Source organism: Ambystoma mexicanum, chromosome 7p, assembly GCF_040938575.1.
Source record: "Ambystoma mexicanum isolate Mex_15411 chromosome 7p, UKY_AmexF1_1, whole genome shotgun sequence".
NCBI lineage: Eukaryota > Metazoa > Chordata > Amphibia > Caudata > Ambystomatidae > Ambystoma > Ambystoma mexicanum.
In genome coordinates this window covers 267,915,781-267,932,994 of record NC_090939.1, presented here as the reverse complement: position 1 = coordinate 267,932,994, position 17,214 = coordinate 267,915,781, and the positions used below count along the sequence as shown (strand labels likewise).

General features: G+C 43.1%; 1 protein-coding gene across 1 annotated transcript in view; it reads left to right on the top strand.

Annotated features, from left to right (window-relative positions):
- MIS18A (MIS18 kinetochore protein A) overlaps window positions 1-17,214 on the top strand; it is a 211,211-nt gene that overhangs the window by 90,558 nt on the left and 103,439 nt on the right. Inside the window, exon 3 of the mRNA XM_069636335.1 lies at window positions 2,346-2,468. Within this exon, the coding sequence (XP_069492436.1) occupies window positions 2,346-2,468 (123 nt within the window). The remainder of the gene's footprint in view (window positions 1-2,345; window positions 2,469-17,214) is intronic.

The following is a 17,214-nucleotide window of genomic DNA, read 5'->3' as shown; positions in this document are numbered from 1 at the left end:
ACCCTGATCCTTAACTGCCTTGACAACTCCTCAAGTCTACTCCAGGACCTTCATACCTACTCCGTTGCTCCTCTTGGAAAAGTCTTTACATTGGAAGCCTCTATAATCTTCCATACTCCTCCCCACCTCACCCGACTACCTCTATGCTGGCTTGATATCTATGCACAACCAATCTCTTTACAAACGTCTTCCTGTCCAATGGTCTATCCATGACCTTATTTCTCCTGCCTAAAATGCTTTATCTCCTCTGCACCCGCCTCAGTCTGGTTTTCCTCAACCACCCATTGATCCCTTCACTTAAGCTTCTTCTCCCTCCTTTCCCTACTTACCTGGAAGTGACAGGACACAATAAGTTACCCTCACGGGATGCTGTGACATTGACTTTTCTCAACAGTATGACTACCTTCTGGCAAAGTGCCACTAAGGCGCATTACTCCCAGTATTGCATGTAAGTGTTTAAAATCTTGTCTATAGCACCCTTTTGTTAAGAAGAGCTAGTCGCATCAATTCAGTAAGAAATATTATTTGTTTATTTTGATAATACTTTTTATTGGAAAAGCCTAGTTATATTATGTTACATTGCCATATTTGTATACAGCTCAAAATCAACACAGTAGTGGTCTCATAGCGACCAAGGCTTGTCCGATGTTCTGTTCCCTCCCACCAAAGCAACTAAACCTTGGCTGCAGAGTAAAAGGAGTAGAGAAAAGAGGATGCAAATGCCACAGAGCTGGGAAAGGGATGACCAGAAGGGAAAAGGAATGCTTTGTGATAGCTAGGATGCTATAGATCATTAATGGAGACCATGATCGAGATCGTATAAAGAGAAGTATATTTTAACATGTTTGCAATCAAAAGCACCTTCGGTGGGGGAGGGGGCTATTTCAAGGAGCCAAGAGGTAAATAATAATGCATAATGTTTGACGGTGTGGTGACCCTGAGTTGTTGGCTTTTTGTCCAGAATTACTTTTACATTTTTCCCACATGCAAACTCCAGAACAGTAATTCAGAAACTACCAAGCCTAGAAGCCGGGTGTGTCCCATCAAGAGCCGAATGCTCATTGTTGTGATCCTCTTCCCATCTCTGTTGAATACCGAGAGATGGCCAAGTATCATTTCATATTTCTGAATGCATTTTTTCCTACAGTGATGTCAAAGCACTGCACATCGGAAATGTTTTCCACTGCCCGGACTTCCTGGCAGGGGAATATGGTATTTTCTCTGACTCACCAGAGACTAGGATAAAGGACAAGCACACAGTGCAGTAGACCTATATGCAGAGAACTTGCTGTCCTCCTTGCACTCTAACCACTCGCCTCGGCAGACCGCTTCCATTTCCCTTGCCACTTTACTACTGTGCAACTCTCCCTCTCGCACATTACCATAAGCACATTGCTAAGGGTTATTTAAGAAGTCTTGAACATTTGGCTAAGAGAGGGACTGCCTGATAGGACGACCCCAGCCGATCATTTCTCCTTCCTTAGTGCGTTGATTGTCCGGCCAAGGCCATCTCGAACTTCACTCTAACTTACTTAGGTGCTGTGCCGAGCGGGTTTGCTGGGACTTTTAGCACAATAAATAAGTCCTTATCGGTCCTTTCCCACACAGACCAACATCCAGAAAGCTTTGGATGTGCAAGCACTCTAAAAATGAAATGTCCCTGAAGTAACAACCACCGAGTTCCTTTTGATAGTTATTTACTCCCTTACTCTCTTCCAGTTCCAAATAACAGCCACAAGGTCCCTTATTGATTACAATGGCACCAACTAGCCACTTGAAAGCCAACATTTCATGAGGTGCCAATACCCCCCTCCCCTGCGTCACATTACGCAGCCATGTCCCCATTTCCTGACTTTGACATAATGAGAAGCCCATGCCACTCTTGTCTGTTTTCACCCTACTTGCCTCAAGTGGGCTGCCTTGCAGATGAATAGGACATTCTCCTTTACAGAGTAGCCATACTCACAGTTGGGATCTCAGTGCAGCCGCTTTTCATCCAAGAGACATGAGCACCTGAAACTAGAACATTCGCATGGAGCGATCTGGCAGAAATGTACTTTTTATTTTGTTTTAACTGTAGCGAACCCAATATTGGGAAATTAATTCAGTATATATAAATAATCAACGTTTGTCATTTTCTTTAACTCTGTGAAACGGTTCCAGCTTGTACTGCATGCTTTCTTGAAAGGGGACAGTTTCTGAAATCTTTCTGCCACTGTTAAAGGTCATGTTCATCACCGAGAACACGCGAGGGTGTAGCACATGTAACGATATTGCATTTAATTCCGTGTTCTTGCTGCTTGGTGGTCCTACTCCCCCTTGCAATGTTGTCCTTTCTGTTGCAGCATGATCGAAAGCTTGATGTGCTCCGGCTGCTGCGCGTGCATTGGGAAGATGTACAAGTCCACGCCGAAGCATCTAGATTACAAGCGCGAGCTCTACTGCCTCGACGTGGATGCAGTTGAGAGGTGAGGAGGAGTGTGAGTGGTAGCTGAAAATGTACATCTTCTATTCAAGGTTTTCCTCGACTGAACCCAAAATACCGTTCCTGCTCCCTATTCCTTATCTCGGGGTTCAAAGAATGCATGGCGTTGTCTACATTCCATTACATTTGTGTAGCGCCCTAACCCAAGGGTCTCAGGGCGCTTGTACCAAGATTTAAAAAAAGCAGCAACATATAGACATAGCTAGTAAACGGAGCATGGGTATGGTTGTCTTTGAACATGTTAGTGTCCTGATCATGAGCAATCCACATTAAACATATTTGTTGAACAGCTAAGTTAGCAGTTTCCTGAATGTAAGATATGACTGTTCGTCTTTGAGTCTCTTTGGGGGGGTAGGGGGTCTGAGTGCCAGAGGGTGGGGGGCATTGACTATGAAGTCGGAGCATCCTGCTCGCTTACTTTTGTATCTGGGGGTGAGAAGCGAGCGGAGGTCTGCATGGCCCTGGAGAGATGATGGATGAGGTGGACCAATGGGCTTTACGTCTGGCATGTGAGATTTGGTCCCAAGCTGCTCTGAGCGCATTGTGCTGCAGTAGTTGTAGTTTAGTTAGATTCTTGAGAAGAGCGTTGCAATAGTCTAGTTTGCTACATTAGCAATGGCAATACCTGCTTTTGGTGCTGCACTCAGTTGGGGGTCAATGAAAGAGCTATTTTCCCACCTCGCCATCCCCCCCCCACCCCCCTACCAACCATGGTACCGTCAAGAGGGCGTTTCAAGTGTGTCTCTTTACAAATAACTAATGAACAAATAAATAATTTTTCCAGTCTCTAATATGCAGTGTGAACATTTTTTAATTGAAATTCTCTTTCTGAACAAACACCTATCAGTGCCGGAAAGGAAGGGTAAGGGACAGCACCCTTACCTTGCCTAGGTTCAAGAACAGTACCTCGGACCTACAGAAAGGCACGGTTGTGTTCTGTGCAGTCTATAATTTTATGCGAGGACACAATGGGCCCTGCTACTGAGATTTTAACCATTTAAATAGGACATTAAGCTCAGTTTCTTTTGGTTGCAGGAACTTTGCTTTCGGGGCAGTTTGGTTCATAAATGTAACTTTCGTGCCCACAGCCTTTGCCTCTTTCTGGATAGTAATTCCCCTATGTCACTTTGCCCAGGCTCCCAATGAGAAATCTTTAGTTTTGGCCTCAATATGTCACCTTCGTGCCACCAAACAAAGTCTTGATATTGATGTCGAGTTTATGTTCGAAATTACATTTTGATGCCGGGGAATTTCTTGGGTGACTTTCGGCTGCTTACTTTTAGTTTGGACGGCATATATGCATCACAGTACTTTCGTTTGGACGGCACTTATGCATCGCAGTACTTTCGTTTGGACGGCACTTATGCATCGCAGTACTTTTCGTTTGGACGGCACTTATGCATCGCAGTACTTTTCGTTTGGACGGCACTTATGCATCGGTTAGTTTTGACTATCTAAAGCACAGCTATTGATTTTAGGCCTAGTGTGTGCTGCGTAGTTGGTGCTTTAGTTTTGTTTCATATGACAGGGTGGGTGGCCCTTTAGCACCAACGAGATGGAATCTAGAATGCTGTTAGATATATAGGGCGACGTGTAAGGGACCGTGTATACTGAAATGCAGGGAGGTTGGTAGAGCAAGGGGAGTGCATGCACACTGCCCTCTTCTCTTGTGTCACAGGCTCCTTCTGAATGCATGCTATGCTCCCAGTCTCTGCCGGGGACCTGAGGGGAGGCCTGTGAAACCAAAGGAGTTCCGTTTTGCAAAGCCAAAACTGCTTGTTTTGTTAGCTCTATACTCTGTATTATGTCATGCACATTAGGATCTGCCAACTCCACAATCGCACTTCCTTGCCCGTCAGAGGTATTCTGCCATTGCATGCCTTGTAGGCTCTATGCAGACCTGCTTCTCCCCATCTGCCCCCTTACCCCTTCCTCCCACTTTTATTCTAGGATTTCCTGTGAGTGGATAGACCAACCACACAGATCGTTCTCTGCTGTTTCAGTCTGCTTTCTTTTGTGTGCAACAGAATCCTTTTGTTCTATCTTAGTCAATGCTGCAAAGTCTCATGAATTTTTGATTCAATGTCTGTCTCATGCCCAAAAGTGTCCCTCCAGTGAAGTCATGACCTCCTTTTAATTGATCTGCCTTGCTGTAAAGAGCCTCCAGGGTTGTGATCAGGTTGTGAATTGCAGAAGTCTTTTGGATGGCTCCATGCCTTCCATTACCCCCGGAAGATGATCCTCCCAGAGTTCCACATTTAAAGGGTTGCCCTCTCAGACCTGACGCAGACATCACCATGTTTGGGCTGTGCATTACCTCCCCTGGCTGGTGGGGGATACCCCTTTTGGGGACATTACTCTGTCTCATTGGATTTGTTTTCTGGTCACTTATATTTGCAAGCTCTCTCATTCCATCGTTTTATAAGCTACTCTTCTCTTTTCTCAGCTACAATGAACCTTATCAAAATTGCACAAATGTATGTCATGTCAGCTTGTTTAACTGGGAGTGCACGAGCGAGTGCTGTTTGTGCTGAGAACCCTTTTCGTTGCGTCATGACTGTGCTTTTCGCGAATCCGCCTGACGGCATTATATGCTGTGCAAGCTTTCCATTGGATACAAACTGGTAAGAGAACGTCCCTATTAAATATTCACTGCCACTTTGTTGCATATTTCTTAACATTAAGCAAATACTTACCCTTTTCTCTATAGCGACTCTCAGAGCCACACCCCTTACTCCTTACAACATAAATTGGAGACGCTCCGCGCAGTATGGGAGTGCACGAGCGAATGCTGTTCGGCTGGTCAGCCAACAAGCCCATCGGCACTCCCGCGATTTCTACCCTCAATCAGTGAACACGTTTTCCCTTAATAGTAACAGTCGACCAACATGCCATTGTACACACTGAAATCAACAATGTCGAACGATGCAGGCACGATAATCACAAAATCAACCACCCGGCAAAAACGTGATCACAGATGCATCTGCGATAACCTCAAAGAAAGTGAAAAAAGTGCTCCTGTTAAAGGGGAAATGGTGAAAATCCATAGATATACAAAACTTCTGCCAGCTTAGACCAGACGCTCTAACGTCTGCTACAACACCTGCAAATCCAACTACAGCACTGCTGAGGCTCAACATGAAGTGTCACAGGTCTTTGTCAAAAGACCATATTACTGATGCTGAACTATTGGCATATCGTACCCAAGTTGATGCTGTAATTACAGCAGTAACAGTAACAGTAAGCCAAGGAGAGTGCCACGCTCCAACTCCAAAACATGACATGATGAAGCTCTGTAGAGCACAAATTAACAACTGTGAGAACTCAGAACATTCCCTTACTATACTCACAGGTAGTACCGATAATGGTGGACAAGAACACAATGCAAAGAAAGTTGAATAACCAACCTAATGATTGTGGAGGGAAAGAAACCAGCCCAAAAAAATCGCATATAAACCGAATCCTTTTGCAGGTGATCATGCCTGAAACATAAACCGAAGACCTAAACCTGGACAGAGTGGAAAACATGGCAGATTTATCAAATTCGCCTATCTTATACCCTGAGTCACCAAACAACTCAACAATTTTATCAGCAACATCAGCCATTTCATTTGCGAAACCAGCGCCCGACCATCTTTTGGCTTTGTGCAACATTCGTCAATCTCGCTCGAAACAACGTTGACTGCGATTAACAACTGACTCTTTGCTCAAACAAAGGTAGTAAAAACAATAGCAGCCAATGCAGTGCTAATGAGCTCACTTACTTCAAAAACTGATTTGATTTTAAATTTACTACCAGCCATAACTACCATTTTGCAAAACACCAAAAATAACATGCCCATCCCTTCACTTGACACAGAAGTATATGACATAATCTCCCAAGATGCAAACATAGTTGACAAACCTGAGCCGAGACCTCCAATATCTCTACAGGCTCCAACGGGGCCGTCGCTCCATCAGCAAATGAAAATCATGATATAGACTGCAGAGATTGACGCAATTCCTACTATATCGGAGGCTCGGTCTTCGAAGTTTTCAAACCAACACGTTTTAAAAGAATAAAACAAAAGAAATACCTGAATATCTTATGATGAAGAAAACAAAAAACCAAGCACTTAAAATAAAACAAAGGAAGAGTAAAATGAAACAATTCATTGAGGCGATATCCACGCTGTCGAAACAACCAAGACGCACAAAAAAGACCTTAACACAAAAGACAATAACTAACTTACAAGCCAGGCGAACAAGACAGCGCAGCTATTCAAGACCAATACATCAGTACTATTGAAAACAGCGAGGAGCAAGGCGATGATGAGGAACAATTGCTGAACCTCTCAACTTACTCTCACCACAATCCCAGATAACCGCTTAAGAGGTCATCTAGAACCACTGGAAGATGTTTTATCTCTAGCAATTAATTTGTAAAAAGGTGGAAATTATGACTCTCAACTATGCAACAATAGAGCAGAAAAGATCAAAATTGATCCATAGCCAAACATTAACAAATACAAGAGAACATACCTATTCCAAAACAAAGCAAGAGAGAGTGATAAAGACAACAGAGCGAAACCAAAATAAAAGAACAAACCATTGTCTGAACAAATCCCAAACTAAGAAGAGATGAAAATCTATGAACAGAAATCAAATGATAACTGGAAAGACCAAGTGCGAACAAGATGGATAGCAGCATTCCACCTTGGGCATCTGCTACTTGAGCTACGAGGACACAATACATATACTGATGCTGCAAAGATAAAGGAATGGTCCCTACCCTAACAGGAAGACAATCTTTGCAATCATATCCCAAATTCCCAGCTTGAAAAGGATACATGGAAGTGGCATACAAGAAGGGCTCCTATATCGTTCACTGAAAATGAACAATGCTAAATTAATAATTAAATCTCAATTGATAAAAGAAACAATATGGGCTGAAATCGGCCTTTCTACATTTGGGTGTAGTCCCAACATTGGCTGGAACAGAAACAAGAATATTAGAAAAACAGCGAATGATCTCGCAATCGTCTCGAGTAAATTATCAGACAAGTCCAGCAAGGAAAAGATTTTCCTCAACAAAAGATCGAGCCTTTGATCATAAACTGTGAAGGAACAACTGGCAAACTAATGCATATCTGGATAACCCCACCCACTCTAAACCTAACCCCTCATGGAATTGGTTAAAACAAGCGACAAAACAAACCAGGCATAATGAAAATCATAGTCAGAAGATATACAACATTAAATTGCTATATGGAACACCAGAGGGTTTGCCCGTCTTATGAACCCGGCATCAAATAACCATCTAAATGCATATGACCTGTTAATTCTAAAAGAAACATGGATAATAAACAAACCAGAAACATGGATAATAAACAAACCTATCTGGCCTCCTTTCGAAGTTATAACAATTCCGGCCATCAAACCATCAAAAGCTCGACCAATGGCAGGCCTACTTATATCTGCCAAACAAGAACTAAAGGCAAGATTAACACTATGGGAAAATCCTCATCCATGCATACAGCTGGTAAGGCTAGATCTACTTAATGCCCAGAAAAAACAATTCTCCCATATAGCTATATTGAACCTCTACCTCTATTGGAATACCAATCTAATCGATGACGAGGAATTTTTTGAGATCATAAGATTGTTGGACATTATTGCAAATGAAACAACCCTGTACACGGTCCTAGTAGCAGGACACTTAAATATAACATGCACCAAAGGGAAGGGGAACTCGATACAACCGAAAGCCAAGAGATGGTTGGCTCTAATAAAGCAAACACATTTTACAATGCTGAATGGAACTTTTGAAGATTGCCCACCAAAAGCCTCGTGAAAGAGACAAAGCATCATCAGATATGCACTAAAACTCCACAAAATAACAACTGGCCTACCTGTGTGCCCTCCACTGGTATTCAAAACGATAAAAATAGACTGGCGTGCAATAATAAAACAGCACCTCTTCCCGCATGCACCGCCTGGCACTACAGAAAACTAGGAGAACACACATTGCTCCTAACTAAAACTCCAACCATTACATAGTTGAAAGAATTGTCAAGCGATAACCTTCAACGCAGACATTTTAGCTACTATTCTGAGGACCTATGTCCCCAGATTTCATGCGCATAATCTGCGATGAAAACTGACTTCAGACCTCAACAAAATACATGGGCCCCATGCCCTAAGGTCAACACGGAACACTCTACTGTGTCCAAACTGACTACAGACCTCAAAAATGGGCCCCATGCCCTAAGATCATTACCACTGGAGCACTCTACTGTGTCCAACCTCCATTAAAAAAAACGTGGGGTTCCCCTTGAAGGTTTTATCTACACTGGTAAACACACCTGGCCAGTATGTGAGAACCTAACTCCAATCCATGCATGTAACTCCTAACTACACTTCTATACTTCAACATCCACAAACGTGCAACTCCACGCACGCACACACATACTCCACACACCCAACTACCACGCAAATGCACTACAACTGCCGAAACTGCTGCCTCCTGTGCGCACCCTTGCGTCACACACCCAGAACTCCATATGCACACACATACGCAAGCTAAAAATCACAGTCATACGACAACTTCAACACGTGCAGAACACATACAAAATCTGCATTTCCCCAAATTTTCATTTCCCAAGATATGCATTTTCCAAAATTTGCATTCCCATAATCTGGTCATTTATGCTTACTTTGCTTTACAATTTTGTGGACTGAACTTCATTATATCAAAATGTGCAATTCATTTTCAAGAAACTCCACTGCATTCTTTGCAAAATGTCCTAGTGTGCCTCTTCCATGTACTCTAACATGTACTTCATAAATCAATAAAAGTAAAAATGTCATCATGCAAAACATTTTTCTTCAGTATTGCTCCATACTTGTGTGCAGTCCATAATCTAAAACAAAAACCATTAAAGGCACTTTCCCAAAATTTAGTACCCAATACACACACACTGCACACACCGCTTCTGCTCACAACTTCATGTCATTCAACCTGAAACTTTGAAATGCATTATTATTCTGCAGTATTAATAGCATTTCAGCATCGTATGAGAATGCCCTCCTGTAAAATAAACATGAAAACAGCACCCTTTTGTTATAAATCCAGACCATATATACTACAACTGCTACTGCTTTAAATCCATTTCATTTCCAAAATGCTTAACTCCTCACATGCCAACATAATTAAACTCCCCACTGGGAATGTGCTCTACAACGTTAATGTGCCATCTGTCCACTGCACTAAAACTCCATTAGTAATTAATATCATGTCTCAAATCTCCAACGTCCGCTGCTGTGTTAAACCAAAATGCATCAGTACCTGATAAATTCCTCACAGTTGCGCTAATCCTTTTTGTTCTACAAAGAATCAAAGTTACCAAAATTCAAACCTCTCCCGTTTTAGCCACGACCGATTATTTCACATTCTAAAGCTCCGGTCAGAAATTGGTGCTTAACATAATTTCCCTTTTCTTCCTTGAACCTTAACACTATCGGCAGCCGTCGGTAGGAAGCTTCTTCATGAACACTAAAGTTCATGTTTACTGTCTTCATAGGTCAGGTCATCACGCTTCTACACGCACAGACGTCCTTTCCTCTATCTTCCTCTGCAGGCTCCGGAGCTCCGAGGAAATAATGGCGAGGGGCTGCCTGCATGCGTTCCAGCTAAACGGCAGAGCTGGAACGCAGGAGTTCGACTGGGCGCGCGCCACCCAGGACCCCATACGACCCTCGGGGACTTCCGAAAATGTACACCACAATTTTTTTTTTCTTTCCAGCAGAAACTCTTCCACAAGCCCTTTCTCCAGCAAAAGCGCAACGATGCTCAGACTCCAAAAGATGACAGCTGCTTACTGGTGGCACCTTCTCCCTGCCACACGGCCTCCTTCCAGCAAAGGCCCAATACTCCTCCAGCTGCTTTATGACTGACCACAGGCTTTTTCTCTAGCCTGACTGGTGCCTCCAATGAAATAGTCAGTCACCTCCATAGACAGCGCCAACTCCACATTTAATTCCAACAGCTCACTGACTTCAGAGCTGTTTGGCGCAGGTAATTGGGCATTTCTCTCCCTCCAACCTTCACTCCAAGGTTCGCTTTTTTAAATCCTCATCGCCAAATGATGTATCCTGCCTCCTGCAGGATCTACCCTGAGTCAGTGATAACAAGGAGCAGGAACCAGGCTGACCCAGGTATGTAGAAAAGGAAACACGCTTTATTCTCTTGGTTACAGGTTCAGTTCATAGTATAGGAGAGAGAGATCATTAGTAGCTTCTTCCCTGGTTCCCTGCCCAGCTCCAAGTACCTAACCGTCTCCCTTGGAATCCCCAGGTGCCCCAACACTCCAAGCTCCCCTAGCATTCCAACACAGCTCTTGCACTGACTCAGACCTCATTCATACTTATGCAGGATACAACACATTTCATGTATTCTCTCAGTTGGGCACTGTTTGATTATTTATGTAATGCCTCTACTCTCTGATCTAAACTTCATTCAAACCCGTACCCAACGCCTACATGAGCAGATACTGCGTAAACGGGGGGGGGGGGCTGATAATATAAGAAATTCTGCTGTCATAAATATAATTGGGTAATTTATTCCTAAGCCAGGGCCCCAAGACTGAAACTCTTGCATCCCTTATCTGACAGTCCTAGGGATGAATAGTCTGTGACGTTCGATAGACCAAAGGTTCCATCCTGGGATATACCGTGTGATGTTTTCCTTGGGACAGACATGGTAGCCACATGGATGCATTTGAAGATGATGTAGAGAATTGTAAGCTGAATTACCTACTTGAGTCCAAAGCAGATTCCTGCAAGCAGCCTGAACATGAGCCATTTTCTTATGTCCTGAAACCGCTCTGTTTTGAGCCCGCTAAAGTATACTATTAAATGTGCTTCAAGGCTACATAGGGGTGCTGCAGCTAACTGGGAACAGTCCTACTTTGTCGCGGAGGGGAGCTAGGGGGTTCAGGGAGGAATGGCCTTTTTGCTGTGAAAGGTACCACGCCATAAGCTATGAAAAAGGCCCCATTTCCTTTCATGATGTGCAGGGACGGGCTAAGGACAGTTGTAGGCTTTGCCCTGCCTTCTACAGCACTATGAATGGTGAGACCTCCGACAGTAGGCATTGTCTCTGTTGGGACAAAGAACAGCACATGCCAGGCATGTACTGCATATTGAGGGCCATGGCTCATCCTGCTGTACACAACTACTTTTATTTTCAATTTATCAGCTCTATCTCAGTGACCAACATTGGTCTATCACAGTAGAGGTGAGCGAGTCCCAAAAAGGCTAGGCAACAGTACAACTCCGATTTAGTAAAGTTAGAGCTCATCTGTTGTGTCATTTGGTAACTTCCATTTAATTGCACTCCCGTGATGTGAGGAGTGGATCTGGCAACACCCTGTTGCACCTCAAAGGAGTGTTGGGTCTACTTTCTGCTTTGCAACAGCAGCCATTAGACTGGATCTAGTAACCCTGAGTGGACGACTGATTCCAGGTACGCATCGTTGTTGAGATGCCACGTATGACCCCATCTTCACATGTGCTTGCACCTTACTGTAGCCAATACAGGAATGTCCCTGCTACAGTGCTTTAACTCCTGTACAGATGTTTACAACAGATTGAACTCAAGGGGGACAAGAAATCTAATCTGTCTGTTGGTTAGCCACAGTGTCCTTGCGCTCACTCTTAAAACATTTTAGAACTTTGGTGTAAAGTCTTAGGGTGTTGTCACAGATCAGTCCCACAGATGAGTATTAATCTAACCAAAACTCACATGTTGTTTTTGGCAAAGAAATTGAACAGACCTAAAATGGTCCTAAATTGGGGGACCATCGAATATACTAACTCCTACAAATATCGCAGCGTTGTTAGGACAGTAACGTAGGCTATTGCACGCTAATAACCAGTAAAACTCATTGCGCTAAACACATTGCTATGCTAGTGCGTAGTTTTGTGTTACACTATGCTGGTTATTCATTGAAGGGCATCATGATGCTGTATACACGGTGGCTTATTCCAGTTGTGGTATATGGATTAGAAGCTTTAACTCTGTACAATCTTTCCTAGTTAGACAAAATCGAGGGCCGCTTCTGGCGTACTGTATTGGGCCTTCCTCTTACTTGTCCCATTCAATATATCCGTGCAGAATTAGGATTGATATCCCTCAAAGCCATTGTTCTGCAACAACGAGGACATCTTCCATTGAAAGCAATATGTCACCCTGTGAGTCAGATGTTACGCATATTAGGACCAGATATTATACGGTTACATAAAAACAAAGTCCATAACCGGTATGATGCCATGTGTATTGAGTTATACTCCGACTTAAATTGGTCAGTCGATCATTCCTGTTGTGATCGGTATAGCACCATTCAGACTGCCTTCAAAAAGCGACTACAGAAAAGAGATTGGGAAAATCATTTTCACCATATGAGTACCCTGCACAATTACCATAAACTCGAGGGGATTACCCATACTTACCTTACTCCACAGAGGTACCGAATACGTTCTCCTAGCCCTGCAATACGTAGGTTCTGTCTTTTGATGAGGACCAATCAGTTGCCAGTAAGAGCCACATATGGCACCCAATGGCAATTGTCAGCTAATCAGCGTTTTTGTCGCATCTGTAAAAACACAGCTTATTTGGAGACAGTGCAACACATTCTTATGGAATGCCCCAAACTTGAGCCGTTATACTAAGTTGCACAGTAGCTGGGCAGTTGACCTAGGGGCCAAGATATCCGATGAGGATTGGTGCACTGTGTGCAAGCTAACGAGTGATGTGTCACTAAACTCTCTGCTTACTATATGTAAGGGTGCCGAAGAAGGGGTACATTCTTACCTGTAACTCAATTTCTCCATCCTTGGTATCTTTCATAGATTCACATGCTATGAACATTCCCTGGTTTGGCCCAATCGACATGTTGCGATGACCTGCTCAAACTCAAAAGGAACATTTTCAGAACAAAATTACATGGCCACTTTCTCCACGAATATCTCAGGGCAGATACTATACCGGCAGGTTTAATTGTTCGCAATGAACCTTGCCTTTTCTTAACTAACAAAGAGTATACCACTACCTTCAGTCATATTGCGATCAAATGTAGTAGAGACCTGATGGTCCTCACTATCACAACTGCTCAGAGACTGAGTGCTGAGATGCAGAAGGAACTAGAAAAAGAAGAAAAGTTCTTCTTAGAGAACACAGCTATCACCAACGCCCGTGATCAGCTCGAAAAAACAAACAAAATCTTTGAGGATTTTAAGACAGCTCCCATTACTAAAAAGACAAAGAAGTTACACTTGGATATTCAGGAGTTTAAATTGGATAATATTTTCCCTTATACTACGGACGAATACATTGATGCTGCTAAAAAACAGGCTGCATCACAATCCAAAACTAAAGGAAGACGTCGCTGGGTATCTTTTTCAAACTCAAGCAGTAGCAGCTCAGACGATCAAGGTCGGTATAATCAGCAACCACAACAAATGTTTGGAAACTACTCATCGCCCCCTCCTTTTTTAGGCAGAGGAGGGCCAGCAGGCCTGTTTTGGGGACAATGGTTTCTTCCATACCACCCGCCACGAGGCCAATTTCGAGGACGGAGACGCTTGAACAGATAACTAATTGTCAGCAACAAATGCCCATTTTCAATTTAGCCAAAATCGAATTGACACCTGCACAGATCTCAGTACTCGCTAAAGGCCTCTCATTTGTACCCACCCAATCAATGGACTGGTTCCAAACTGAAGTAGAGATTTGCCGCTTTCTTAGAACTGTCCGTCTTAAAGTTTTCTTTAATGAATTCCCTGAGACTGAACCAGCTCTAGATACCGGCTTACGTGTTCCTTCTACCTTAAAACCGCAAGATAATGAAATTCCTAAAGAAATTTTGTCATTTGAAAAATGTATCCTTCGGGACCTTGACAAACTTAAGAACAAGGTGAAACCTCTCAGATGCAATCTCTCCATGCTGGAAAATAAAGCACTGATGGAACTATCACAAAATTCTTCGATCATCATTAAACCAGCTGATAAGGGTGGTGGGATAGTTATGTCAAAAGCACAATATTTAAAGATGATGAATGATTTACTACAAGATGAAGTCAGCTGTAAAAAAACTCAAGAAAGATCCCACAAATGAAATTAGAATTGAAATTGAGAGCGCAGTACAATTTGCCCATGAACGTGGATGGATAACAGACAAGGAAGCTACATTTTTGACTACAAGCCAAGACTGCATACCAACAATGTATGCTCTCCCCAATAGTTTCTGGATGCGGCTCTACACTTGAGCCTCTGTGTACATTTATTGACACATTCTTGAAACCTTTTAGTGTCAACACGGAAACTTATCTTAGAGACACAACCCATACCAATCTGGAATTTGATCAATCCACACAGATACTGGTGACAATGGACGTTCAATCCTTGTATACCAGTATACCTCAAGATCAGGCATTTGAATGCATGCGAGAATTTCTCGCCGAACATGACACACAGGACCTAGTCCCACACAATTTCATTCTGGAACTCATGACCATAGCACTTAACAAAAATTATTTTGAATTCAATGGTCAATTCTATTTACAGACGAAGGGCACAGCAATGGGGGCTGTTTGCCCCTAGTTTAGCTACACTATTCATGTTCAAATTTGAATCACAACACGTCTGATCCATTACTAACCCCTTCCGCTATTACATAACAAAGTGGAAGAGGTACATGGATTATATTATTTTCATCTGGACTGGAACTGAAGCAGACCTCACACTATTTTTGAATTGGCTGAACAATATTGATACCAACATCAAGTTCACAATGGAATTCAATGCAAAACAAATTGCCTTTCTGGACCTGATCATCAAAGATGATTCGGGTAAATTGATTTGTTCATTATATCGCAAACCAAGTGCCCGTAACACCTTGCTGCACTACTCAAGTAACCACCCACGTCACCTCCCTGACAACTTACCTTATGGACAGTTTCTCCATATTCAGAGGAACTGCTCCAATTTGGATGACTTCTACGAACAATGAAGCAGTTGGCTTATTGAAAGAGGTTACCCCAAAGCATTGATCAACAAAGCTAAAAAGAGGGCACGCTTTACAGATAGACGCATTGCTCTCTCCAAAACATGTTAGTGACCTCCAATCAGGCACTGACGGCGATAAAATGACGTGTGTCATAACTCATGGACCACAAACCTTTCAGATCAAAAAAGTGATCACAAAGTATTGGCCTATTGTGAAACTCAGCCTGCCCGATGCTCCAATGCCAAGGTTCGCTTTAAAAAGGGCAAAAAATATCCACGACAAACTTGTGCATTCCACCTTTAAGAAAGACCCCCCCCCCCGAGACTGGGATTGTGGGACCTCAGAACAACTGTCTGTCATTTCCCGTGTGGATCTTGTTCTGTCTGTCAATTTACAAAAAAACTCAGAGTTTAAAATTGGTGCCAGAACCTGGACTCTATCATCCATGACAAACTGCAAAACCAAACAAGCAATATACTGCATCCAATGTCTGTGCGGCCTGCGCTATGTTGGACAAACTTCTCGACCGGTTCATATTAGGATTTCTGAGCATCGCTCAAGAATTCGTTGCCGGACGGATTCTGCTCCCCTTGTAAATCATTATATTGAACTGCAGCATTCTGCCAATGATATTTTTTGGTGGATTTTAGATGTAGTCAAAAACACAACGAATGTGTCTCGCTGCCTCCTACAGAAGGAAGCACGATGGATTCATCGTTTATCAACCCACATTAATCTTTTCGGGACTCGGCGGCTATTCATCCACCCACATAAATCATTCTCAATTTTTCAATAATAGGCAGCCATCTTTTGTGCTGTCCGTACCCATTTATGTCATCGGGCAATTTACTCGTCTACACTACGAGGAGGCTTTCCCAACATTTTTAAACCTCCATTCGGGACTCGGAGGCTATTTCTAGCACAGTCCGACTCCCTCTGACTCAATATCCACTGAATAAATCATCCATTCCCCCCGCCCCCCCGTTTAAGAATCACCAACATTCATTTGACGCTTTCATAATTCACGTCTATGTCAGTTTCCCGGGAAGTTCAGCCTCCCAAGATCCATCCGCACTTTTACTTTAGTGGTGCACGGATCGTTAGCTCGAACGCCCTTTCGAGGCCGGGCAGTTAGTAGTTAGTAACCAATCTGATTTGCAACAAGAGGAGGCACGTCGCACGCCAACCTATCGTGACTGCTTAGTGACGTGGCCCAATAGGAGGCGTCTTTCGGTCACCGCCACTCTTTCACTCAGCTATGCGTCTGTCTGCATTCAATCTCTCTGCATTCTCTTCCGAGCAGCACGTCAGGATAGATCGCTCCAGTTACTCGTGAGCTGGTGGTAAGGAGCGCCACAGCCTTGTGTCTGCTCTACACTTCATTATTCCACTAAACCTTCAATCGTGCGTTTTCTTTTCCGTCTTTTGCACTTCAGAATCAGCCTTCATTGCGCTCCTTCGACTTCGTGTTCCCAAAAGACAAGACGCGGCAGACTTTTGTTCCAGGCAACAACTCAGATCACCAGCTGCTCCCAAAATCATTCCATTCAATCATTTAATCATTCAATAGGGTAGCTGTTCTATTCTACAGCAATTTCTCCTTGATAAACCATTTCCTGAAACAACAGCTATCAAATATTTATTCTTTTAATTTTCCCTTTTTTTAGAGTTTTTCCTTTTGCA